Source organism: Mercenaria mercenaria, chromosome 9, assembly GCF_021730395.1.
Source record: "Mercenaria mercenaria strain notata chromosome 9, MADL_Memer_1, whole genome shotgun sequence".
In the NCBI taxonomy this organism is placed as follows: domain Eukaryota; kingdom Metazoa; phylum Mollusca; class Bivalvia; order Venerida; family Veneridae; genus Mercenaria; species Mercenaria mercenaria.
In genome coordinates, this window is record NC_069369.1 from 76,005,112 (window position 1) to 76,029,698 (window position 24,587).

General features: G+C 35.7%; 3 protein-coding genes across 3 annotated transcripts; 1 reads left to right on the forward strand and 2 right to left on the reverse strand.

Annotated features, from left to right (window-relative positions):
* The first annotated feature begins 1,007 nt into the window (after nucleotides 1-1,007).
* On the forward strand, nucleotides 1,008-4,901 carry LOC128559340 (uncharacterized). Its single transcript, XM_053550659.1, has 5 exons — nucleotides 1,008-1,249; nucleotides 3,072-3,192; nucleotides 3,445-3,484; nucleotides 3,515-4,176; nucleotides 4,884-4,901. Exons 1-5 carry the CDS (start codon nucleotides 1,008-1,010, stop codon nucleotides 4,899-4,901), a joined length of 1,083 nt encoding a protein of 360 aa, XP_053406634.1.
* A 3,624-nt stretch (nucleotides 4,902-8,525) lies between these two features.
* On the reverse strand, nucleotides 8,526-12,090 carry LOC128559597 (5-hydroxytryptamine receptor-like). Its single transcript, XM_053551746.1, has one exon. The coding sequence runs from the start codon at nucleotides 11,922-11,924 to the stop codon at nucleotides 10,530-10,532; it is 1,395 nt and encodes a 464-aa protein (XP_053407721.1). The 5' UTR covers nucleotides 11,925-12,090; the 3' UTR covers nucleotides 8,526-10,529.
* Nucleotides 12,091-12,150: 60 nt separating this feature from the next.
* Nucleotides 12,151-13,224, reverse strand: LOC128559341 (cephalotocin receptor 2-like). The gene has a single exon (XM_053550660.1). It carries the CDS (start codon nucleotides 12,934-12,936, stop codon nucleotides 12,151-12,153), a length of 786 nt encoding a protein of 261 aa, XP_053406635.1. The 5' UTR covers nucleotides 12,937-13,224.
* Between the last annotated feature and the right edge of the window lie 11,363 nt (nucleotides 13,225-24,587).

A 24,587-nucleotide genomic window follows, 5' to 3' on the forward strand; every position in this document is an offset into this window, starting at 1 on the left:
GTCGTCGAGTGGATATAGATTGGTTCAATAGGAGAGTGGATTCCTTCAATACTAGTTTAGATTTGCGCCTAAAAGACAATTACGACTATGCTTACCTTTGGCGGTTGAAAGGCTTTTGGTCCCCGAACAACAAACAAGCTATGCTTGCAAGAGACGGTCTACACCTATCTACACAGGGCCATATAAAGTTATGCCAGAATATTCGAGCTGACATTGTATTTGCCAGAAACCGTTCACAGTCGGAATAGGAGCCACTGACAATATTAAGATATGTACAGTACAATCTCTCGGCTATTTTTAATGTCAAATCATTAATGTTTATTATATTTTTTCATTTTTTACTTTGTCCGTGAACAGTCTGTCTTGGTTATTTGATTTCTGGATTTCTTTCGTGCCAAAAATGATCACACCTACTAACGCAACTGAGCCACGTGTGTTTTTATCAGGCTTCTGTTATTCTAGCCACTATTACTTGTACATTTGACTCTGTTCACTTCACCGACTTAATTTCTGACCGAGAATTGAACCAAAAATTGTAATATATTTCTTGCCCTTGTGTACCATTGGGTGAACGGTCAAAATTAGGATAGTCATATTGGGCTGTTACTCCCTTTAAAGGCAGGTTATATTGTAGGTTTAGGTTTCTACGGTTGTTTTAGTAAATAGTCAATTTTCATTTTTTGCCTTATACAGTTCAGTCCTCTTCAATTAATTTGAAGGGCGAAGGCACTAATGGTAATACACGATCAGGTTTGTGTGTTATTCACACATAAAAACCTTCCTGCCTTTCCTGCAGTGTGTTTCCTGTCAGTTTTAAATTATTGCTTTAATAGTGCTGCTGGCATTTTCAGCAACACCTATAAGTGATAACAATTTCTTTCTAACAGAGTGTTTTTCTTATTCCTGTGAATCCATCGCAGAGATTTGTTTATTCCTCAGTCGGTCTGGGCTGTCCTGTCAAAAATTTCTATGACGGTGTTTTATTTCCCTGCAGAGGAATTATTACAATGCGTCGGGCAATACGGAAGTCCAAAACAAATCGGGCAGCAGATTTTGAATACTCAGTGGTTGAAATATCTCCTGCACCCAACAAAAATGGCAGGCGTAAAACCTCTAAAAGCAACCCGTCACACACGGATAAAGGTGCACATCAGGCTACCACCGGTAGATCTCGAAAACATGGTCTTACCGATACCTCGAAAAAGCAAACACTATCAAATACAGTCAATGGTGACTCACATTCAAGCTTGTCAGACAGTGAAGTACCTAGTTCCAGTAATACAAGCACTAATAGAATAAAAAAAAACAAAGACAAATATCAAACAGGGAATGCCACGTACCAAAATCCCAGCCTCCCAAAAACGAAACCTACAGCACGCAGACGTGCACACCACAAACACACACACACATACACGCGCACACACACAAAGCCGACACACGAGGACAGAACGAACAAACAAAGGAACACAGTGGGGCACCGCCTTGGAACGGTCAGTGGCAAAAACACCACTGGGGAGCTTAAACCGGTTTATGGTGCGCACCCAACCTCACTCTTACCCCCACCATGTTCCAAAGACACGGGACAGTGTAAATAAAAGTAATCCCCTCCAGGTGAATCTCTAACACACGTAATGGAAACAAAAAGGCATGGCATGTAAAACACAGAAATGCTCGTGTATAAATATATAAAAAGCAAACCTTTAGAACAAAAACGTATGTACTCAATGCCTTTTCAGAAGACAGAGCAACAAGAGAAACACCCTTAAGGGCCCGACGAAACAGGCCAGAATACAGATATCAAAACAGTTCAGTCCTGGTAGGATTTAAAAACTGCTTATCATAGAGTCCTCCTCCTCTTCCGTCACACACAATCAAAGAGGGAAGCGTAGTGTCCAACTGTAAACGGGTTGAACACTAAACAAGCGGTATGTCTCAAAACAGTTGGGTCGTAACCTCTTTTAATAAAACGTTTTATAATTTTACCAAATACATTTGGAAAATTACCATGACCCAAGATCTTACGAAGTTTGTAAACCTCATCCCCATAAAAAACGGGTTTAGAAATACCTTCTCGCAGAAGAGTCTTTAAATTACCATTGAATTTTAAAACTAAATCAGAATTACGATAGTAAAATTTAGCAAAATATTTACGCAATTTGTAATAACGGTAGCCTTGCTGAAGAAGTTTACTTCTAATATATAGATTACGTTGAAATGCTTGACATGACTACATGCTCTGGCAAACCGAATTAATTGAGAAATATATACCCTATAAGATGTAGCCTGAGGTACATCCCCATCCAAATGGGGAAAATTTACAATACTAAAGTTGAAATCATCCCTCTTTTCATAAATTTTGGTATGTATAATATTGTCATAAATAGAGAGATGTAAATCTAAAAACGAAGCATCAGTATCCGAATTGTTAGTTTTAATTAACTGAAGCTCCCTAGGATAAATAGTACCCACCAATTGACCAAAAAAACGGATTATCCATATTAAGAATATATCCAGATAGCGTGGTGTATTATTAAATGCAGTTATAATATCTGCCTGCGTATCTGGAGAAAGGCTGGACATAAAGTCTCTTTCATAACAATATAAAAACAAATCTGCGACAAGGGGTGCACAATTTGTTTCCATGGGAATACCAACTACTTGTCTAAAAACTGCATTCCCAAACCTGATGTAAATGTTGTTTAATAAAAAGGAAAGGGCTTTACAGGTCCACATTGTATAACGTTTAATAATATTGCTAGTAAAAAAAGCTTTATCAAAACTGCAAGCGAGAAATGTAGCATTCTCTCTGGCAAAAGTCTTTTGAATTAGGGCAGTTAGTTTGTCATTTATTAAGTTATGTGGTCAAGTGGTATACAAAGTAGAAAAATCGCATGTACTGACTGTAGATACCTTGTAATTATTAATTTTAAACTTATCCAGGATTTCGCCAGAATTTTTAATCGACCAAAATAAATGTTTACCAGAGTTTTCGTATACTTTATCGCAGTATCTTTCCACGTGGGCTTTCACAGCAGTTAGACATGATGTTAATAGTTTTGAAATATTTGTAGTTGTACATGGTTGTACAAAACCATATCTTATCATAAGTCGTCAAAACGTCAAAAACATTCTGTACAAGTGCCAGATATAGTCAGTAGTGACTTATTTCAATCCTCTGATTCAGACGCATCAGTTGAACGGCCGAGTCCTAGTAAGAAACGATCAAAAACATCTGCCAAGTCATCTAAACGAGTTAAGACTACAAAGACTAAAACACACAAAACAGAGGCTGTCAACATTCCTAAATCTTCTGATCCTGAGTCAGCCGCATCAGTTAACTTGGAAACGAATACCTCCAACCAAAAAAGAATGCAAAGATCTGCCAAGGACCTTTTCAAGCACAAACAATTGACAGCTCCTGCTGAGTCCCACTCAAGTTCTGAGGCATCGTCAGATTCGGACGGCAGTGATGATTTACAGTTTCTCCGTTTATGACAAAGCAGGAACATTTTAGGTGAACCTCACACACCTGCTTCTTCTACAAAAATTTCAAATCTTGTTTCACCTAAACTAAAAAGAAAAATTTGGAAGCATAAATTTGTAGATTTTAATCAACTGTTAAACACTAACCCAAATCATAATTCATATTCACTCCAACTTGATAGCCAATCTAACATCAATCTAGTGCCCAACAAAAGGCAGAAGGTGCTTTCCATTGAACTAAGGACCTCGGCTTTCTTACGATTTGTTGCGGTTTATTCAGTGAAGTTCCCATTAGAAACCCCTGCTTTAATGAAATGTGGTGAAATGGTAAGAGAATTGGCCTCCATGCGTCCAGGTTCAGCGGCTTGGTCAGATTATAATGTTAAGTTTCGGTCTCTTAGGGAATCGAAGCAAATGCCTTGGGACCAGTTACACTATGAGTACTGGATCATGGTCACAACTCCTCCAGCTGTGGGTCGAGCTCTAATTTTCGTGCATCCCGGGAAAATAGTTACCGACCCTCCTTTCGTAAATACACATCATTCAAATCTAGTCGAAAACAATCAATATACCTCGAAAATACATGCTGGCCATACAATAAAAGGGGTTTCTGTCACCGCCCCCAATGCCCCAACCCCCATGTCTGTGGTTTCTGCCGAGGGGCACATCTCGCACAATGATGTCCCTTCAGCAGTAAAGAACATGCACAGCAGCACAAATCACAACAGCTGCAGTCAAGAGGTGGCCCCTCTATTAAGGCTGGAACCTTGTCCTCAAAAAAGTAGCAAGGTCACTCCGGTTATTGTTACCTCCATCAGAATTGGTCAACTAGCTAACTGGCTCGAGGGTTACCATTTAAAACAATATTTGGTATCGGGCTTTTACGGAAAGTTTCAAACTTGATAACTTCGGTTGTCGTGCCCCAAGCATTTCTCCAAACCTCAAATCTTCTGACGACTACCCAGTTGAGTTTTTAGAAATATTGCAGGATGAGTTACATCAAAACAGGTGGCGGGTCCTTTCCCTTTGCCCCCATTCCCTAAACTCAAATTCAGTCCGATTGGTTTAGTTCCCAAAAAAGAGTCTGGAAAGGTCAGGTTAACACATCATCTTTGTTTTCCCTGAAGGTGCCTCAGTCAATGATTTCATACAAGAGGAATTAGCTACAGTAACTGACATCTCCTTTGACGAGGCTGTTCAGCTGTTGTTGAGTGTGGGGCCAGGATCATATTTCTGCAAACGGATATTGAATCAGCCTATCGGTTAACCCCTGTGCACCCTTCCGACTGGGAATTGCTTGGATTCTCATTTCTACCAGAATTACAATATAAAAAATATCATATATGAATCATTCCATATTTTATACAATTTACATCATTTGAGTATGCACATATTTACAGATAAAACTGAGAGGTTAACACTAATTCTAAATATTAAAAACTCTTTACAAACCAACAGTTACAAAAACTGCCTTTGAAAATGAGTACTAATGCGCCAGGCTTAAATATAGTATAAAATCATTGTTCAGCCGCAGAATGCCTTAATTATCAGTTACCTCTAACGCGTAATAAAAATACTTTATACATTGCACAAAAAGAGTTATGTTTCCCACAGGTAAAATTGCCTCCTTTGTGGAATTGAAAAATAGATTATGGTTAAAATTCTTGATGAACTATCATTTGTAAACAAATAGGTATTTACCTCTCGGTTTTATCTTCAAATATGTGCATATTCAAATGATGTAAATTATTTGAATATGAGAACTTATGTGACAATGATTTATATGTGATAATTTTGTCTTGTCGCCCTAAAATAAAACTTATCTTAACATTTTATGTCAAACTAATATTTAAAACCTTTAGATAGAACCGTCTAAAGTGTTTGGGTTGCCAGTTACAAAATCAACAAATCTAGCTACAATCGAGGGCGTTTGCATGTGACACATGTGTCCAAGTGTGTCATACAGTATCGTGAGTATGTATACACTGTGGTAAATGTTTTGACAAAGGTGTTGGCCTAATATCCCGGGCGTCAAACACAGTATATGACATCGTAAAGAATCCATGAAATTTGATTTGTAAAAGACTGTCCTAAACTTCCCATACAAAATATCAAAAGGTTATCACATATTGTTCAGTTTACGAAGAAACAGAACACGCATTGGTGACTTTGTTAATGTTGACCATAGACACCTAGATCTAGGAACTAGATTCCTGAACTATTTGATACTGTATTCAAAGACGCACTATCATGCAAACACCTTTTTTCCCAGAAGTATACGTCTGTGGAACAGCCTTAGCTAGTTTCAGCTTAGAAATATTTGCTGGGCAGCTGCCTCCCTTCGATCAGTTCTAATTTAACTTCGTGCTTTTACTTTTAACCTAGCTTTGGCTCTATTTTTGTGATGCACATAATTTCTGTATTGTTTACTATTTTTAACAGCTATCACTGACAACGCGCCTGCTAGTCATAATCGTAAACGATCGCTAAGGAGTACAACATAGACATAGATAGACATAGACATAGGCATTTTCGGCATTCACTAATGTTCCATTTATATATAATAGAAACTTTATATAAAATCTTTATTGAATATATTCTAAAAATTCTCATAATGAAGGGTCATTCGGCAAACATTATTTCAACATATACTAGTACCTAAATATTAAAATCATTTAACAGTTCTATATATTGCTAAGATTCCAAAATCTCACCTTAACGTCAAACCATCAATTATCTCCCCTCTCTATCTGACAAAAGAATGTAACAAGGTTAAAGAAAATTTTACAAAAGGAGATAAATCAACATTTAAAGAACTAAAGGACATAAGATGGAGTCATTGAAATCTAAACAAGGAAACAAATTCTAATAGATGCTCCAGTAACATATCTATATTTCAACATTTTATAGCTGCCTATGGTCCGTATCAAGTTCCTTCCTTGTTGATTTGTGGCATACCACAAATGTCAGTTGGTTGATCTAAGTCTAGCTCTTTTCTACTGAACTCAACACAAAACGCACAGTTGATTGATAATGTCTGGGGATACAAGACGTGTGTATTTTCATAACATGTATTTATAGTATAAACATGTGACCAAATAATAAATCAGAAAATTTAATAAATTACATGTTATCAGAGAAATGACACAAAGTTGGATAACAAAAACCACAATGATAAATCAGAAATGTCAAAAATATATTATATCAAAGTTGGATAACAAAATCCACAATTTCTAATTTTATATATAAGATTACATGAGATCAGAGAAATAGCAAAAAGTTGGAACAGCAAAATTTAATGACAATATCATAATGCTGACAAAAAAGTAAAAGCACACTGAACCAAAAGGCTTACAATTTTGTAAATACCCTACATTATATGATTTAAAATATTCCAGAAAGCTAAGAAACTGCGAACCGGCTGCCCTAAACCTAACTTTAACCTCATCTTTTCATTTATTTTTATGTTTGTATTATTAGGAAAGCAAGGCGTGGGGGGATTCCGAATGCTGCAAACAGAAGGATGTCCCCACCCCTTAACTTTCTAAATTTACAATGTACTAACTTTACTCTGATCACGATTTTAAATTGATATACATTAATGTTAAATTCCTGTATATACCAGTGAAATGTTGCAAAACCCAAAGCATACACCTCTTATATTAGAAAGCAAAACAATTTTATATAATCCAGGCAACAATATTAACAAACATATTTCAATCTTAGATCAAATAAAGAAGGAACGTTTCCTTAATATTAAGGAAAACTAATATAAGTTAAACACGATTAAGTACATTCCGTGGATGGTGGGGTTCAGGATGACAATAAATATTACAATTAACACTAACCATCACTATGGTGCAGATTAAACAAGAATTCACTTTAGTCAATTCACGTATATCTCATATAACGATAATATTACAAGATTTTACACACTTGTGAAATCCGTTGATTTTCCTAAATAAATAAAATATAAACAATTACACTACAATCATCAGGGTGTCAGTTTTCAAAACAAAAGAAATTCAACATCTGTATATCAGTAAGCTGCATCAACGTTATAGGAATCGTTCGCATCATCTAAATTCTGACGTTTTTTGAAATAAACGAACACAAAAATCAAAACATAATAAATATATAACTATAATGAAATAAAAAAAACAAACATAATACAATAAAAAGTCAGTAACTTAACTCTTCACTACAATTCAATGAAGACAAAACGAGTTAGTAAATCTAGTTCTAACATGTTCACGAAAATTATATGTCACAATTGACACGTAAGTATGTCTAAATACACTCCACCTTTAATATGATCTCATGTTTTTAAGCTTTCCTGTGATATTTTTTACACCTGTACGGGTAAGTGTTATAAAAACAAAGAAAAATATCAAACAGGGAATGCCACGCACCAAAAGCGCAGCCTCCTCAAAACGAACGCCCCAGCACGCAAACGCGTGCACCACACACACACACACACGCACACACACACACACTCAAAGCTTACACATCAGGACAAAACGAACAACACACACACACACACACACTCAAAGCCAACACATAAGGACAAGACGAACAATAAGCATACACACACGTGCGCACACAAAGTCAACACACAAGGACAAAACGAACAAACAAAGGAACACAGTGGGGCACCGCCTTGGAACGGTCAGTTGCAAAAACACCACTGGGGAGCTTAAACCGGTTTATGGTGCGCACCCAACCTCACTCTTACCCCCACCATGTTCCAAAGACACGGGACAGTGTAAATAAAAGTAATCCCCTCCAGGTGAATCTCTAACACACGTAATGGAAACAAAAAGGCATGGCATGTAAAACACAAAAATGCTCGTGTATAAATATATAAAAAGCAAACCTTAAGAACCAAAAACGTATGTACTCAATGCCTTTTCAGAAGACAGAGCAACAAGAGAAACACCCTTAAGGGCCCGACGAAACAGGCCAGAAGACAAATATCAAAACAGTTCAGTCCTGGTAGGATTTAAAAACTGCTCATCATAGAGTCCTCCCCCTCTTCCGTCAGACGCAATCAAAGAGGGAAGCGTAGTGTCCAACTGTAAACGGGTTGAACACTAAACATGCGGTATGTCTCAAAACAGTTGGGTCGTAACCTCTTTTAATAAAACGTTTGATAATCTTTCCAAATACATTTGGAAAATTACCATGACCCAAGATCTTACGAAGTTTGTAAACCACATCCCCATGAAAAACGGGTTTAGAAATACCTTCTCGCAGAAGTGTCTTTAAATTACCATTGAATTTTAAAACTAAATCAGAATTACGATAATAAAATTTAGTAAAATATTTACGCAATTTGTAATAACGGTAGCCTTGCTGAAGAAGTTTACTTGTAATATATTGATTACGTTCATTGAAATGCTTGACATGACTACACGCTCTGGCAAACCGAATTAATTGAGAAATATATACCCCATAAGATGTAGCCTGAGGTACATCCCCATCCAAATGGGGAAAATTTACAATACTAAAATTAAAATCATCCCATTTGTCATAAATTTTGGTATGTATAATATTGTCATAAATAGAGAGATGTAAATCTAAAAATGAAGCATCATTATCCGAATTGTTAGTTTTAATTAACTGAAGCTCCCTAGGATAAATAGTACCCACCAAATGACCAAAAAACGGATTATCCATATTAAGAATATCATCCAGATAGCGTGATGTATTATTAAATGCAGTTATAATATCTGCTTGCATATCTGGAGAAGTTTAAGTTTTATAACAATCTTTCACTTCACTTTAATAAAAGCATTGCACTGCCATAATTTTAGGATTGATTGATTTATAGAAACTGCCATTTTATACGAAAATATGAAACAAAACAATAAATAAGAAACCAGAGAAAAACAAACATACACAACGTATGTAATGCAAACTGAAAAAAATGGGGATCGTACTCCCAACGAAAAGGTATAATGCAAATACTGTAACCGTTCGGCCAACGAGGAATCACTGACTACATCGTAAACTTATTGTATTAACTTAATTTTATGTTATTGTTTTGTTTTACTTCTAAACGCCATACTACTGTGCGCTACCTATGGTTCGGTTGAGCTTTAGTAATGGAGCGATCCGTTATTTAGGTAGCGTTATTCGGTACGATAGTGGTTCTTACCTAAATAAGGCAAAGTAAATCATGCTGACTTCCCTAATCGGTAGCCGAGTATATAAATTGACCCATAAAACTCCATGTGCTCTTTTGGTTTGCTGCCCGCGTGATGATAGCGTCTAAAAATATTGTCGCGTCACGTTCTATATTTATCAATGTTTACAAAATAAAGCGTTGTAACGCTTTATATAAGTTCATGAGAAAAACTGCAAAAATTCAATTATTCCCATAATTCTGGAAACTATAAACTGGTCAACCATTATGTTTCATGTAAATATATGAACAGTGGCGACATTTTGCCTTTCGATGATAAATTATTTCAAAAACTGCTATTCGCAATGTGTGGGTTAGTCGCTTTAAAGCGATACAAAATACAAATAAAAATAAGCAAAATATTCCAATTCTTTTTATTCCAAATTGCATTCAGGCCTATGCGACCACTGTTTGAAGGATCAGAACATAATCCTATACATCGTTTTCTTTTTTCTTTTAACTTTCAATACATAACTGAAGTCAACATTTAGTTTTTAAGAAGCATCCTTGTCTCCAAGCATTTCATACTTAGCAATCAAAATACCCAAAGATCTGTTTGTAGCCTGAGATACGAACTTGGTCATAATATTATAATCTAAATACATATCATTGAACAATATCTAACAAGAAGTTCTAAAATTATTCTAGGTGTAAAACATTTCTAAAATGATCAATATTGCTTTTCTTGTTTCAGTAATAAAATGACGTATGTAAAGCTCACCGTATTACACTTCTAGACCGATGAAACCTAGAGTCTATCATCTGCTTAAAGATTTATGTATCTCGCAACTAACAAAGAACGAATGCCAGCAGCAAAGGAACACTACCTTTGTTAAGGTCATGTACAAGTAAACACGAGCTACGTTGAGCTCGTAACAGAATGCTTGTTTCTCCGCATGTAAGACAAAAACCCTGAACGAAATCCGGGGTCCATAAATCCGTACAAGATCGGATTTACGACAGAGTTAACGAAGTATAAACGCCAGAAGAAGAAAAAAGCCACCAGCTGCGAATCAGGCAACCCTCTCAAAATGCCATCAGGTTTAACTACGAGACCAGTTAGAATTATATACAGAACCATCGTGGCGGCAAATATTGCCGTCAAGATTAACATTATCATCGTCTTACTCTTTAGCTGGAATTTTGATGTTAGAGTTCTTGATCGTCTGCTCCGAAGGGATGTACGTCTGCCCTGGTCAGAAGATGTTTGGTCAGTCGAGCTGTTCCCAGTTTGTTCATTTCCGCTGTTATTATCATCAATAAATTCTTCGTCGTTACTTAAATAATCAGTAGACGAATTTTCAGATGTTTTGTCATCATCATCAATGTAACCTTTATCTGATGACTTTCTGTTGAAATTAGATGACGGATTTCCTTGTCTTTTTGCAGACATGTAGAAATTGAAATTTGTATTTTTGGCGTTTTCAGCTCCATGTCCTTCCCTTTTCCCGGATATGTCGCTAGTCGTAGCTTTTGTTTCTCTATCATTGTCTGTACCATCATTAGATGTTTCTGATGTCAATGTTATTGCGACAACCGCTTTCTTTGTATCATGTTTGATGTTTGCAGTTTTCATTGAGTGATATCCAAATAACCGCCATGCCGTAATTAAATTCAAAGACACGGCCGCGAGTATCATTAAAGTCATAGCCACGAGATAAATGCTACCGATATAAAGTAGTGGATAAATTGTGCCTGCATACTCCCCCGATATTTCACAAACTGTAGCGGTAATATTATTTCCCTCGTGTTCGAAACTGTTCGTCTGCTTTCCATAAAGTATGAGAGCAGGAATAGACACTAGCGCCGATACAATCAAGCAACATCCACAAAGTCTGAGAGCAACAGGGCAACGAATTTGCCAAACAAAATTTAATGGATGGCAAATCTTTCTGTACCTGTCAATTGCCAAAAGTAGCAAAACTGAGGCTGAGCTCAAAGCAGTGTAAATGTTGAAGAATGTTTTCACTTTGCATATCCATGTATGTTGATAGTCGTACCAGTTTAATTGGGAATTCACTTCACCCGGAAGTGTAGTGCAGCAGCTTGTTAGGTCCACAAGAGCCAGTGCCAAGACAAAATACCGAAAGTTTATCCGTCTGTATCGTCTGGAGTAAACTAACAGAATTGTAATATTGCCGAAAAAACCAATGAATGCTTCTATGGAAATAAACACAGTCACCGGAAGTACATCCATTGTGAAATCATTGCTTAGATCCTTTCCAGTCCGAGAAGAAGCATTCATCCTTGCCATTATCGAACGTTTTCAAATATTATACAGATCCTTTATTGTATTGCAATCACGTGTATTATTTATGAACTAAATCCTGCTCGAAAAAATATGTTTACTTTAATGTTTTACTACTCTTGTTATCTTTCAACATTCGTAAAAGAAAAATAAGTCAAGTTCCTTTTCTATGCGTAATCTGTTTTTGCAAATCGATGTTTATCAAGTTTGATACTTGTTGGAAAAGTACAATTTAGATACAAACAAGGGATAATAGAAGTATACCATAATTAGATGTTTCTGATGTCAATGTTATTGCGACAACCGCTTTCTTTGTATCATGTTTTATGTTTGCAGTTTTCATTGAGTGATATCCAAATAGCCGCCATGCCGTAATTAAATTCAAAGACACGGCCGCGAGTATCATTAAAGTCATAGCCACGAGATAAATGCTACCGATATAAAGTAGTGGATAAATTGTGCCTGCATACTCCCCCGATATTTCACAAACTGTGACGGTAATATTATTTCCCTCGTGCTCGAAACTGTTCGTCTGCTTTCCATAAAGTATGAGAGCAGGAATAGACACTAGCGCCGATACAATCAAGCAACATCCACAAAGTCTGAGAGCAACAGGGCAACGAATTTGCCAATCAAAATTTAATGGATGGCAAATCTTTCTGTATCTGTCAATTGCCAAAACTAGCAAGACAGAGGCTGAGCTCAAAGCAGTGTAAATGTTGAAAAATGTTTTCACTTTACATATCCATGCATACTGATAGTCGTACCAGTTTAATTGGGAAATCACTTCACCCGGAAGTGTAGTGCAGCAGCTTGTTAGGTCCACAATAGCAAGCGCCAAGACAAAGTACCGGAAGTTTATCCGTCTGTATCGTCTGGAGTAAACTAACAGAATGGTAATATTTCCGAAAAAACCAATGAATGCTTCTATTGAAATAAACACAGTCACCGGAAGTACATGCATGGTGAAATCACTGCTTAGATCCTTTCCAGTCCAAGAAGTATTCATCATTGTCATTATTATTTGTATTAAACAATCACTTGTATTAGTTATGAATTAAATCCTGCCCGAAAAGATATGTTTACTTTCACGTTTTATTACTAATATTATTTTTCAACATGTTGACCAATGGGCATGTATTTCTTCAGTTTAATTTCGTGAAAGGAACAAAATCATATTAATCAAATTTTGCGAATCGATGTTATCAAATTTCATATTTGTTGCAAAGATAAATTTAGATAACAACCAGGGATAATAGAAGTAATAAGTAGGCATTTAAAGTGTAGTTTTGTAAATAGACGTTCACCTCCGAGTAGGTGATAAATGCATGAAGGATATCGATGCAAATGAGTTCTTCAAAGTATTTATCAGTTAAATCTCGCCGGGGACACATCCGTTATTTCATATTTACTACCCGGATATGAAAGGTTATTTTGTATCGTCTGAAAATATTTTCTGATAAGCTTTCTCAATAGTTGAAAGTTTCATCGAAATATTATTGCGACCATTGGCATTATTATCTGGATACTTCTTTGGTAAAGCCCACAGCTGCCATTAATTACCAAATAGCTATCACGATCTCGATATTTCGAAATTTTCTGAAAAGTCTATCTTAATAACATTAAGCAAAATCTAATTAAATGCCATAATATTTTCAAAAGAAAGCACAACTTTGCTAGAAAGTATAGAATATTATCGTTTTGCTACCATGCATCTTGTGGCAGTTTCACCTGGCGGGCATAACTTTTATTTACACTGTTCTGTGACTTTGGAACACGATTGGGGTAAGCGTGAGGTTAGTTGTACCATAAGCCGGTTTAAGCTCCACAGTGGTGGTTTTGCCACCGACCCAAGGCGGTGCCCCACTGTGTTCCTTTTGGAAGTAATCCTTGTTTTCAAGCATTAACGTGAAATACAATATCTAGAAACTATTGTTATTGCTGAAATGTTTTCAGAAAAATATCTTCTAGAAAGTTAACAAGATTATTATGGTAGCTACCTAGCTTTCTAGTGGCAGAAATATGCCACCATAGTTTTGGACTGCTTGATTTATTTTGAGAAAATTATTTCTAACCAAGTCACGGCTAACGAGTACTAATACTTGGGAACCTGGCCTGGAGGGGATTACTTTTATTTACACTGTCCCGTGTCTTTGGAACATGGTGGGGGTTGGGTGCGCACCATAAACCGGTTTAAGCTTCCCAGTGGTGTTTTTGCCACTGACCGTTCCAAAGCGGTGCCCCACTGTGTTCCTTTGTTTGTTCGTTTTGTCCTCATGTGTTGGCTTTGTGTGTGTGCGCGTGTATGTGTATGTGTGTGTGTGTGTGTTTGTGGTGTGCACGTTTGTGTGCTGTAGGTTTCGTTTTGGGGAGGCTGCGATTTTGGTACGTGGCATTCCCTGTTTGATATTTGTCTTTGTTTTTGTTTTTTTTTTATTTTCCGGTATCATACGGAATCATCACAAGCCACATGAAGATACGTGATGTTTTTACATTGATATTTATAGCGTTTACTCTGTTGTAATTCATGTAATACTAGTAAGCTTTGAACGTCATTCCGTCACCATAGTGCAACAGTGGGCAATATTTTTTGTTATGCTTACCAGTTGTAAATGTAGATATATATATTTAGCATTGTTAAGTTGATATAACATGAACTATCTCAAAAACAGTTAAAGGTATCTTTTATAATTTTGGATTGGGATGCCACTAAGACTTACTCTCAATATTTTGCAGAAAGCCCGGCCTTACTAATAAATTCTACATTGTGATTTTTTTCGTTGCAGAATTAACTTGTTTATGTGTATTTATGGCTAGCTCAACGAACGAATTTAAGGCCATTGTATGTCATTTTGTTGAACACCACCCAAATGACGAGAATATTAAAGTACGCTGACAACGAAACCCGCAAAAAAAGTAAATTACAAGATAGCACCAGACATATGCAGAGAAAAAGAATGCAGAAAATATACTGTTGATTCAGAAGATATTGACATACATGTTTCAAAAAGGAACCCGCTTACAAAAGGGACCGATTTGCAACAGAAAGAAACCTTTGATTTGGACAAATGGTGAGGAGCCTGTTCATTAACGGCAGTGGAAATGTATGCTACCTACCACGCCATCTAGCAGAACTCAACATTTACACATTGTTACCAATACAAAAATATAATCCAGAGGCACATACACGGCGGTGTACATGGAACTTTCAATGTTACACAGATTGCAATTCCATGGACAGACAAGGTTTTCGGAGAGTATTGTTATACAGTCTATGAAAGAATGTGACAAAATAGATGGATGGATAAATAGCCTTTAATCAGTGTGTTTGCCAAGAAACGTTTTCTTTAACTAATTTTATAGTATCCTATATTTCTTGATTTCTTGTATTTACCTCTCAAAGAAACGAAAAACATATTGAATCGGTTACTGTGAAAATTGGAGAAGAGAACATTAAACCATCTTAGTGTGTAAGGAATCTTGGTGCTTTTCTAGACTCCAAAATGAAAAACATATTAACTCAGTTTGAAGATCAGGATACGGACAGCTACGTCAAATAGGCCACATCAGGAAATGTCTAAATACAGATGCTACAAAATCGTTAGTAAATCACTCGTCACTTCACGGCTCGATTATTGCAATGCGCTCTTGTATGGTGTTCCGAAGGCCTTGCTGAACAGACTTCAAAATCCTCAGAACACTGCAGCTCGTATCATAACGAGAATATCGCGTTATGATCACAGTACACCGGTATTAAAAGAACTGCATTGGATACCAGTTACTCACAGAGTGGACTTTAGTTCACACATACAAAGCATTGCTTAACAAATCACTGATTTGTGGTAAAGAACTCTATCAATCAGCAAGAAATTTGAGATCCAAGAACAACTCAAAACAACTAGTTGTTCCAAAAAACAAAACTGTGAGGTACGGTGATTGTAGATTTTCATCAGCTGCACCGAAGTTATGGAATGCTCTTCCGGCTACCATTGGAGACGCTAAAAGCTTAGATGCTTTCAAAAGATCATTAAAACACACTTTTTCTTTAAGGTCTATTAAAACTAACTTTGCACTGGAAAACAAGTTGTATTTGACTTTGCAAAAGAAACTATTTACTGTTGTTTATTATTCTTTATAATATCTAGTGCAATTTAAATGTAGAGAAAATCTGATTCAGGCTAAATACCTTTTATTGTTGATATATTTTTGTGTTGTATTGTGTTTCCATACATTCTGTGATATGTAGTTTATACAGCGCTTTTGAACGTTTATTTTATGGATGAAAAGAGCGTTATAAAAATCTGGTAAATAGTAATAATAATGTCGCAAAATGTTTTCATCGATAACTTGGTTAATATGAGGTATAGTGAAGACTGCAAGTTATTTTGAAGAGCAGGCATAAAACTCTTACAATAGTTTTACAATTATACAACTGCTTGCATAACAGAGACCCCATATTTGACGCTAAATTAAGAGGAAAGCGAAAAGCAAGACAGACAAAGACTTACTGACATTAAAAGAAGCAGCTAGTTACTGCATAAATGTGATGAGTGTATATTTGACATTTACGGATTAAGTCTACGTGGACTGTGAACATCTAGGACGATCGATTTTTCAAGGGGACCGTCTCAACATGATAATTTTAATTTATGTTTGGTAGGAAAAAAATTCCTATAATGATGGTAAGGTCTGGCTTAATATGTCACTGCACAGGATAATATTTGGATTTGTCTGTCCGTCCGTCTGTTCGCCAGAGAAATGTTTTGTTATACATATCGCAAAAAGTATTTGATCTAGCGTCATAACACTTTCCTGAAATGTTCTTCAATATCATAAGTTGCGCATCTGCGACAAAGTTGAAAAGATGAGCTAGTCTGATCGCAATGTATCCGTATTCCATCGTCGTCGTCGTCCAACATGAAAAAATCTAAACTGGGTCAGTTGGGATCAAAATGTAGGTCAGCAGGTAAAACATTGTAAAAAACTGTAGAAAACGTAATATCTTGCGTCTCCATTCCTTTGTTGTTATTATACGCCCGAAGGGACGTATTTTGGGATACCACAGGTGTTCATCTGGCTGTCTGTCTGTCTGTCTGTTTGTCTGTCTTTCTGTCTGTCTGTCTGTCCGTTAACAATATCGTTTCGACTCCGCTCCTTCAAGGATTTTAAACAAACTTGAAACAAATGTTATCCACATCAAGAGGACGTGCAGAGCGCCTGTATCAGGTGGCTTGCTTTAAGGTCAGTGTCACACTTAGGGGTCACGGTCATATGACTTTGTTTCGTGTCCGCTCTGTAACTCTTGGTCTGTATGAGGGATTTTAAAGAAACATTGCACAAATGTCCACCACATCGAGTCGACGTGCAGAGCGCATGTTTTGGATGGCTAGATACAAGGCCAATGTCACACTAAGGGGTCAAAAGTCATATAACTTTGTTTCGAGTGCGATGTGTAACTGTTGAACTGCTTGAAGGATTTTACAGAAACTTGGCACAAATGTTTACTACATTGAAACGACGTGCAGAGCGCATGGCTCGCTTCAAGGTCAAGGCCACACTTATGGGTCAAAGGTCACATGACTTTGTTTTGAGTTTATGTTGCTTTGCATTGAGGTGCTCTTAATTTTATTTGGCATATCCATTTTTTGTTCACTTACAATATTTTTTTATTGAATTACTTCCCTATTATGTTACTATAAATAGGTTATTTTGTAACATTTTTATTACTGGCCGTAGGGAAAAAAACCGATACCACTTTTCTGTGGTACAACATGAATGGTACCTGCAAAGTTAAGGTGCATTTGATATATCTGTTCCTGGTAATGATTTTAGTGGACTTAAGAGTTTTTCGGGGAATTTCTTCCCTTTGTTGTCCTTTTCGTTTGGGCTTCAACAGTAAAGTTCTTTCAATTTTGCTCCCATCCCCTGATATAATCCTTCGGGCGTATATTGTCCCGCTTGGCGGAGCACTTGTTATTTCTGTATTAGCGTTAAAGACGTTGTATTTGTATAACTTTATTGTTTTAATTTGTCAGTAGTGGATGGACGAAGAGATGGACAGCTTTTTTTACTAGATAAATGAACGGAAGATAGGAAAATAATCAAAATAAAAACATCTTCCCATTTATACTGTATTATGGCATAAACATGAATGAAATGAAATTCATTTCTTGTTGACAGTTATCAGTTTATACAATCAATCCGACATGTTTTCTTCTACACACAAGGAACGCACAGACATGTACGGTTCTTAAAAGTCGTTGTCGTGAGTGCCTCCATACAGAGCTTACGCTCTTGTAACACTTCAATTCTGCGATTGAATGTTCTACAGTTATTCTGTAATGACATATATATTTGTTCAATTTAGTACATTTAATTAAAAAGGGGCATAATTCTGTCAAAATCCAAACAGAGTTATGGGGATTGCTTTTTTGGTGTAGATTTCGATAGTAAATAACTATTTTAAATTTCAAGTCAATAGCTTTGATAGTAACAGAGATATTTGACTTTATCAAAAACTTTAACCAAAAATTCTAAGTTAAAAAGGGGCATAATTCTATCAAAATTCAATCAGAGTTATGCGGATAGTTTCTCCTGGTGAAGCCTTTGATGGTAAATAACTATTTTAAGTTTCATGTCAATAGCTTCGATAGTAATAGAGATATTTGCCTTTATCAAAAACTTTAACCAAAAATTCTAAGTTAAAAAGGGACATAATTCTAACAAAATTCAAATCAAAGTTATGGGGATTGTTTCTACGCGTGTAGACTTAAATAGTAAATTAGTATTTTAAGATTCAAGTCAATAGCTTTGATAGTAACAAAGATATTTGACTTGATAAAAAAAATTAACAGAAAATTCTTAATTAAAAAGGGGCATAATTCTGTAAAAATTCAAATCAGAGTTATGGGGATTGATTTTCCACGTGTAGACTTCGATAGTAAATAAGTATTTTAAGTTTCAAGTCAATAGCTTTGATAGTAACAGAGATATTTGACTTTATCACAAACTTTAACCAATAATTCTAAGTTAAAAAGGGGCATAATTCTATCAAAATTAAATCAGAGTTATGCGGATAGTTTCTACTGGTGAAGCCTTTGATGGTAAATAACTATTTCAAGTGTCAAGTCAATAGCTTCGATAGTAACAGAGATATTTGCCTTTATCAAAAACTTTAACCAAAAATGCTAAATTAAAAAGGGGCATAATTCTGTAAAAATTCAATCAGAGTTATGGGGATTGTTCTTCCTTGTGTAGACTTTGATAGTAAATAAGTATTTTAAGTTTCAAGTCAATAGCTTTGACAGTAACAGAGATATTTGACTTTACCAAAAATTTTAACCCAACGGAGACGCCGACACCGACGCCGACGCCGGAGCGAGTGCAATAGCTCTACTTTTTCTTCGAAAAGTCGAGCTAAAAACAGGCACATCCAAATTTATATCACCTACCGCATAGTGATGATATAATAACTCAAACCCTATTGCCGTTATAAACTCTTTTTCATATCGCGCATAATATAATTAAACTATGTTGAGACGGTCCCCTTGAAAAATCTATCGCCTTAGGTGTCCACAGTCCACGTAGACTTAATCCGTAAATGTCTATTACTTCCACATAAGACATGGCATTGGTACTGAAATAGGTTCTGTTGTGACAGATTTATTTTACCAAACATTATTTGACAAGCAATATTGTAAAAGCCATGTTTTACTTTGATAAAGAACAAATAGTCATGTACATTAAAATATTTATTAAACAAACTCGAAACGTAAGCATAAATTCATAAAATAGCAAAGATCATAATAAGATAGTAGAAAAACTCTATGAGATTTGTCTTTCGTTTTCCTTTCCACCAACTGTACGTGTAATGTTAGTATATAGATCATAAACATTTTACATTCAACAGTTTCAATACATGAAAAAAATTCGGAATGATCTTCAAGTCAGTTCCCGATCGCTAGTTATAGTTCGAAGTTGACCTTGACAATAAATATACTATTTTGGTCAACAGGGAAGTTAACCACATACAGGTGATAACGAACTGTTTGCATAGAAAAGACATATGGGTGGTTCCAATACTCCCGCTTTCATAACCTTGGGTGATGTATAATTACCCCTTGGATATGGTGCCTGCTTTTTAATTTTGTCTTTTGACAGTTCCTGTGATATGAAGGGCCCATAACCTCAGATCCCCTTTCTAAATTCCAGTTTGTTTAGTTCTGCCCATTGTTTTTTCGTTTGGGGCAAACCCATTACTTTATCTGGGGACCAAACGCCGCTTTTCATGGAATTACACGCCACAACCCGTGTATCATTGAAGGTTCCATATGCACCGCCGTTTGAATACATCTGCGGATGTCTCTAAATTGCTTTTTGTACTTTTAGCATGTGTAAATGTTGAGTTCTGCTCAACCCGGGGCTAGAGGGCGTGGACGGTAGCATGCATTTCCACTACCGTCCATGAACAGGCTCAATCAAACCGAGCAACAATTTCGTTTTAGTCGTGTTGAGCGACCTGTGAAGTTTCCACGTTTTCTATTTTATATATCTTGCAAATAAAGTGTGCAAAATATATTTCAAGAATAACGCATGGCACTGTTTCCTCCTACTTTTAAAACAAATTGTTCAGTGCATATCACACCCATTTTGTTTCGAATGAAGCAAGTGGTGAGCTAATTACCTTTTAGAGTCCGCCCGCTTAGCTCAGTAGGGAGAGCGTTGGTCTACGGGTCGCCGGGTCGCGAGTTCGATCCCTGGGCAGGGCGTATGTTCTCCAAGAAGATTTGATAAAAGACATTGTGTCTGAATTCATTCGTCCTCCACCTCTGATAATTCATGTGAGGAAGTTGGCAGTTACTTGCGGAGAACAGGTTTGTACTGGTACAGAATCCAGGAACATTGGTTACGTTAACTGCCCGCCGTTACATAACTGAAATCCTGTTGAAAACGGCGTAAAACCCAAAACAAACAAACTAAAACCTTTTAGAACAATGCATTCAAAGCAATAAAAAAGGCGTTGACTATGGGTTATTTTAAGAAAATTTCAAGAGAAGCTAGTCCGAAGGTTCTACGTCAAATGAGTCTAAGGTTATTGAGGAGAAACCACTTGTAAAAATCAAAGCCCTTACGACTTTGACCTTTGAACTTTTGAACCATAATCGACAAAAGTCGTCTATTGACCAAGGATATGTCTCTTTGTAGTATGAAAGCAATCGGATAACATATTTTCATGGTTGCTCTTCTTATAAGGGGAGACCTTTTCCACACTTATCGTCATCATATCCTGTGATACATTATTATAAACTTCACGGCTGAATTTGTGGCTGGGTCTTTACTCGGCAAGGGCTAGTCTTTAGACAGTTTCTCGGAGTGGCTATTGGCATGCCGCCGTAATTGTAAGTTGTAATGTCAGTGTTCAAACTGGTGCTTGTGATTTTCGCTGTGAAAATATAATGTCATCTGCAAACAGAAAAGGGCATTCCATCATTTGGGCCAATGGAATTACATACCTTGTCTAATAACCATAACTGCTGAAAATATGCACGTTTTTCAATATGAATACTCAGTACACCAAACTGCAATACACAAATATAACTTTGCAAAATCAATACACAGTACACCATCGACGCTCATTTATCACCGATTTCCCCGTGATTTGAACATTTACAAAGCTGAAAGTTTGCACACTTTTTCTTTGTTTGTAACTAAATCAATCGTACGGTTCAGATTCTCCCCACAATGCAAATATGAGGTCGGGACAAATGTGTTTACGGCATGCATTTATAAAATGATAAACTTGTCATTTTATCACAAAGTTTAGCATTTCTACTTAAGACTGACTCATTTTACGCTTGTGAGAGCATATACGCCGTATCTAGTTATAAAAATAATGCTCTTTTCTTCTGTAGTAGTATAATACAATAGTAAATGGGGGTTTTATTTACCTTGTTGACGAAAAATAATCACGTTTTCGGAAAATACCTTATCACTTAATGGCAATATCCGGTGTACGCATCCTCACCGTGAGTATTGTATACATTGGTGTAAGTGACACCGCGAACGTAAATAATGTATGCGGTTTATAATTATGATGTCGTAGCGGGTTTTAAAAACAATTTTTAATACATCTGTGTTTTAATTATGTTATATTTTATAGTTCTAAATAAAGAAGAAGAGTGTAGGCACTTTTATAGATGATTTTAGCTGGACTAGAGCAAAGCATCTATTAACCAACCTTTTAGTTATAATGTTATGTTTTGTATATTTGTCATCCAATTTTCCGTCAAAAAGTGCCATTTGAAAGAACGTTTTTCATTGGTCATCTTCAATCCAATGTAATTCTTTGCTACATTTTATACAATAAGTGTAGCATATATCGACCCTTGCACCATTAAAACAGTTTCAATTTAATGAAATTCATGTTGTGACAGACAGAAAACATTTCCTTCTAATACAATTCAGAATACACACAGATAATATTTCATTATAATACCATTCGGAATATTGCATAAAACATTTGTTTTTACCGACTTCGGGCATGCACATACAAACAAGGAGATTCCCGCGAGCACGCGCTATTAGTAAACGTTTTAGATATGCAGTTGCGGGTCCAACGTAAGCAAATTACAGGTTCCGAATCACCTTTGGCCCGAGACTTATAAAATCTTTTTAGATCTATCTGCCTTTTTAAGTTTTTCAATATAGAATTGTATAGATCTAACTAAATCCAATCGGTTGGAAATTCAAACTCTTGTTGTTTTTTTCAAACTTTGATCGATACGGGGCGGGGTGCTCAGCAAATTTTTTAAATTTATTTAAAAAGTAAAAAGGCGTAGATATTTCATTAAGGATAAACTTATTAAGGGTGTGTGCATCGATTTCCATTATACGATGATGTTAACATTTACAAAGTGCAAGGGGCCGAATGAAGCACGCAGAACTGTTGCCAGTTAGTACCTCTCGGTACCTGTATGTTGTGTAAGGATGCCGTGGTGCTGTGTAAACCTAGAGTTTTCATGATTTATCTATACCGAATATATCGAAGAACGCGGAACTCACACTTATTTAACGTAAATATGAAAAGAAATTACCACGTAAAGAAATGCTAGATCTACACTGGTAAATGTCCGCTCGACATGTTAAAATATACAGAGTTACTGTAGCCCCGGAAAGGCATACATAAAACATGGGCCCGGCGGACTTCGATGTAACTGTCTTGTATTTTCGATATTGTTAGCACATTGTTGTGTTTTATGCCTCAATTTCATTCTTTAAACAACATCTGCAGAATCCCTCGCTTGTGTCACCATACAAGTAGAATAGTCTCATTTTTTTCGACTGCAAGGTAGACCGATTTTACAGACTGACATTTACCGTATATATTTATTTTTACGTACATAATTTGATAGTTTATTAGCATTATCAGCATGTAAATGTAATCAAGCTTGTTATGAAACTTGAAATACAGTTAGAGGTCGATAAATGATACAGTGTATATAGAGCGTAACGTATTACCGACCCTGCTATTATTGTTAATTAACCCGAGATAATTGGTTATTTCAATCAATTTTTTTCATCTAATTTCATTTTTTGGAACAGAACAGAATTTTATTTAAGACTTGTACATGGTACATCGTCATGCATAATAAACAACATATTATGATAATATAATGTCACGTTAACATGATCTTTCAAACATATGATAATTATGAATAATATAATAATTATACAACAAATAGTAATGTTTAATGATGGAGGATGAACAGTTATAATATAACATTCATAATATATTTATAATAATTCTATCAACAAGTAGGCTTAAATGTGTCGTTAAAGTTGCTAACAGAAGGCGCATATGTTAATATTAATTGTTAGCATTCATAATCATATTTCTAGTTTTAACAGATTCTTTAATATACTTTGCAAGATTTAATAATATGCTCTTTTTATTTGTAGTAATAAGTTCAATGAATTTGTACATCGATGGTCTATTATAATAGTACTTATTAATGTATTTTCTTCTAATATCTATATAACATGGGCATATTAAAATGAAATGATATTCATCTTCAATATCTCTAGTGTTACAACATAAACAGTATCGTTCATTACGTGGTATTCTATTTTGTCCGTATCGACCAGTTTGAATTCTAAGGGTACGGTGCAGATATTCTTATTCTTGTAACAAAAAAATCTATAACTTTTAGGTAATAAATCTAAGTAACATTCATATGTAAGAGTTGTTATACAATTTTTATAAAGATCTAACACGGCACTATTTTCAACAGATGCAAGCCACTCTTGCATGGAGTTATCAATAAGTCTTTGTTTAAAAATCTTTGGAAACATTTTACAATCTATCAAACTAGTATTATTGAAATATTCAGAAAAGCCATACATATCTAATACGTTTTTAACATTCGATACCCAGTTCTTTTTACATATATTACAATCAGATACACCTAGTTCATAGACTTTCCTTAATATAATATTATCAATATTTATTAATTTGCACCAATATTTTATTATTCTCAAATATCTATCAATATATAGAGGGTGCCTACCTAACTCACCATAAACACTTGTATTACAAGTGCTACTTCTAACATTTAAGATTCTTTTACAATATTTCAAATGTACACGCTCAATATCTTTTGACTTATTGTG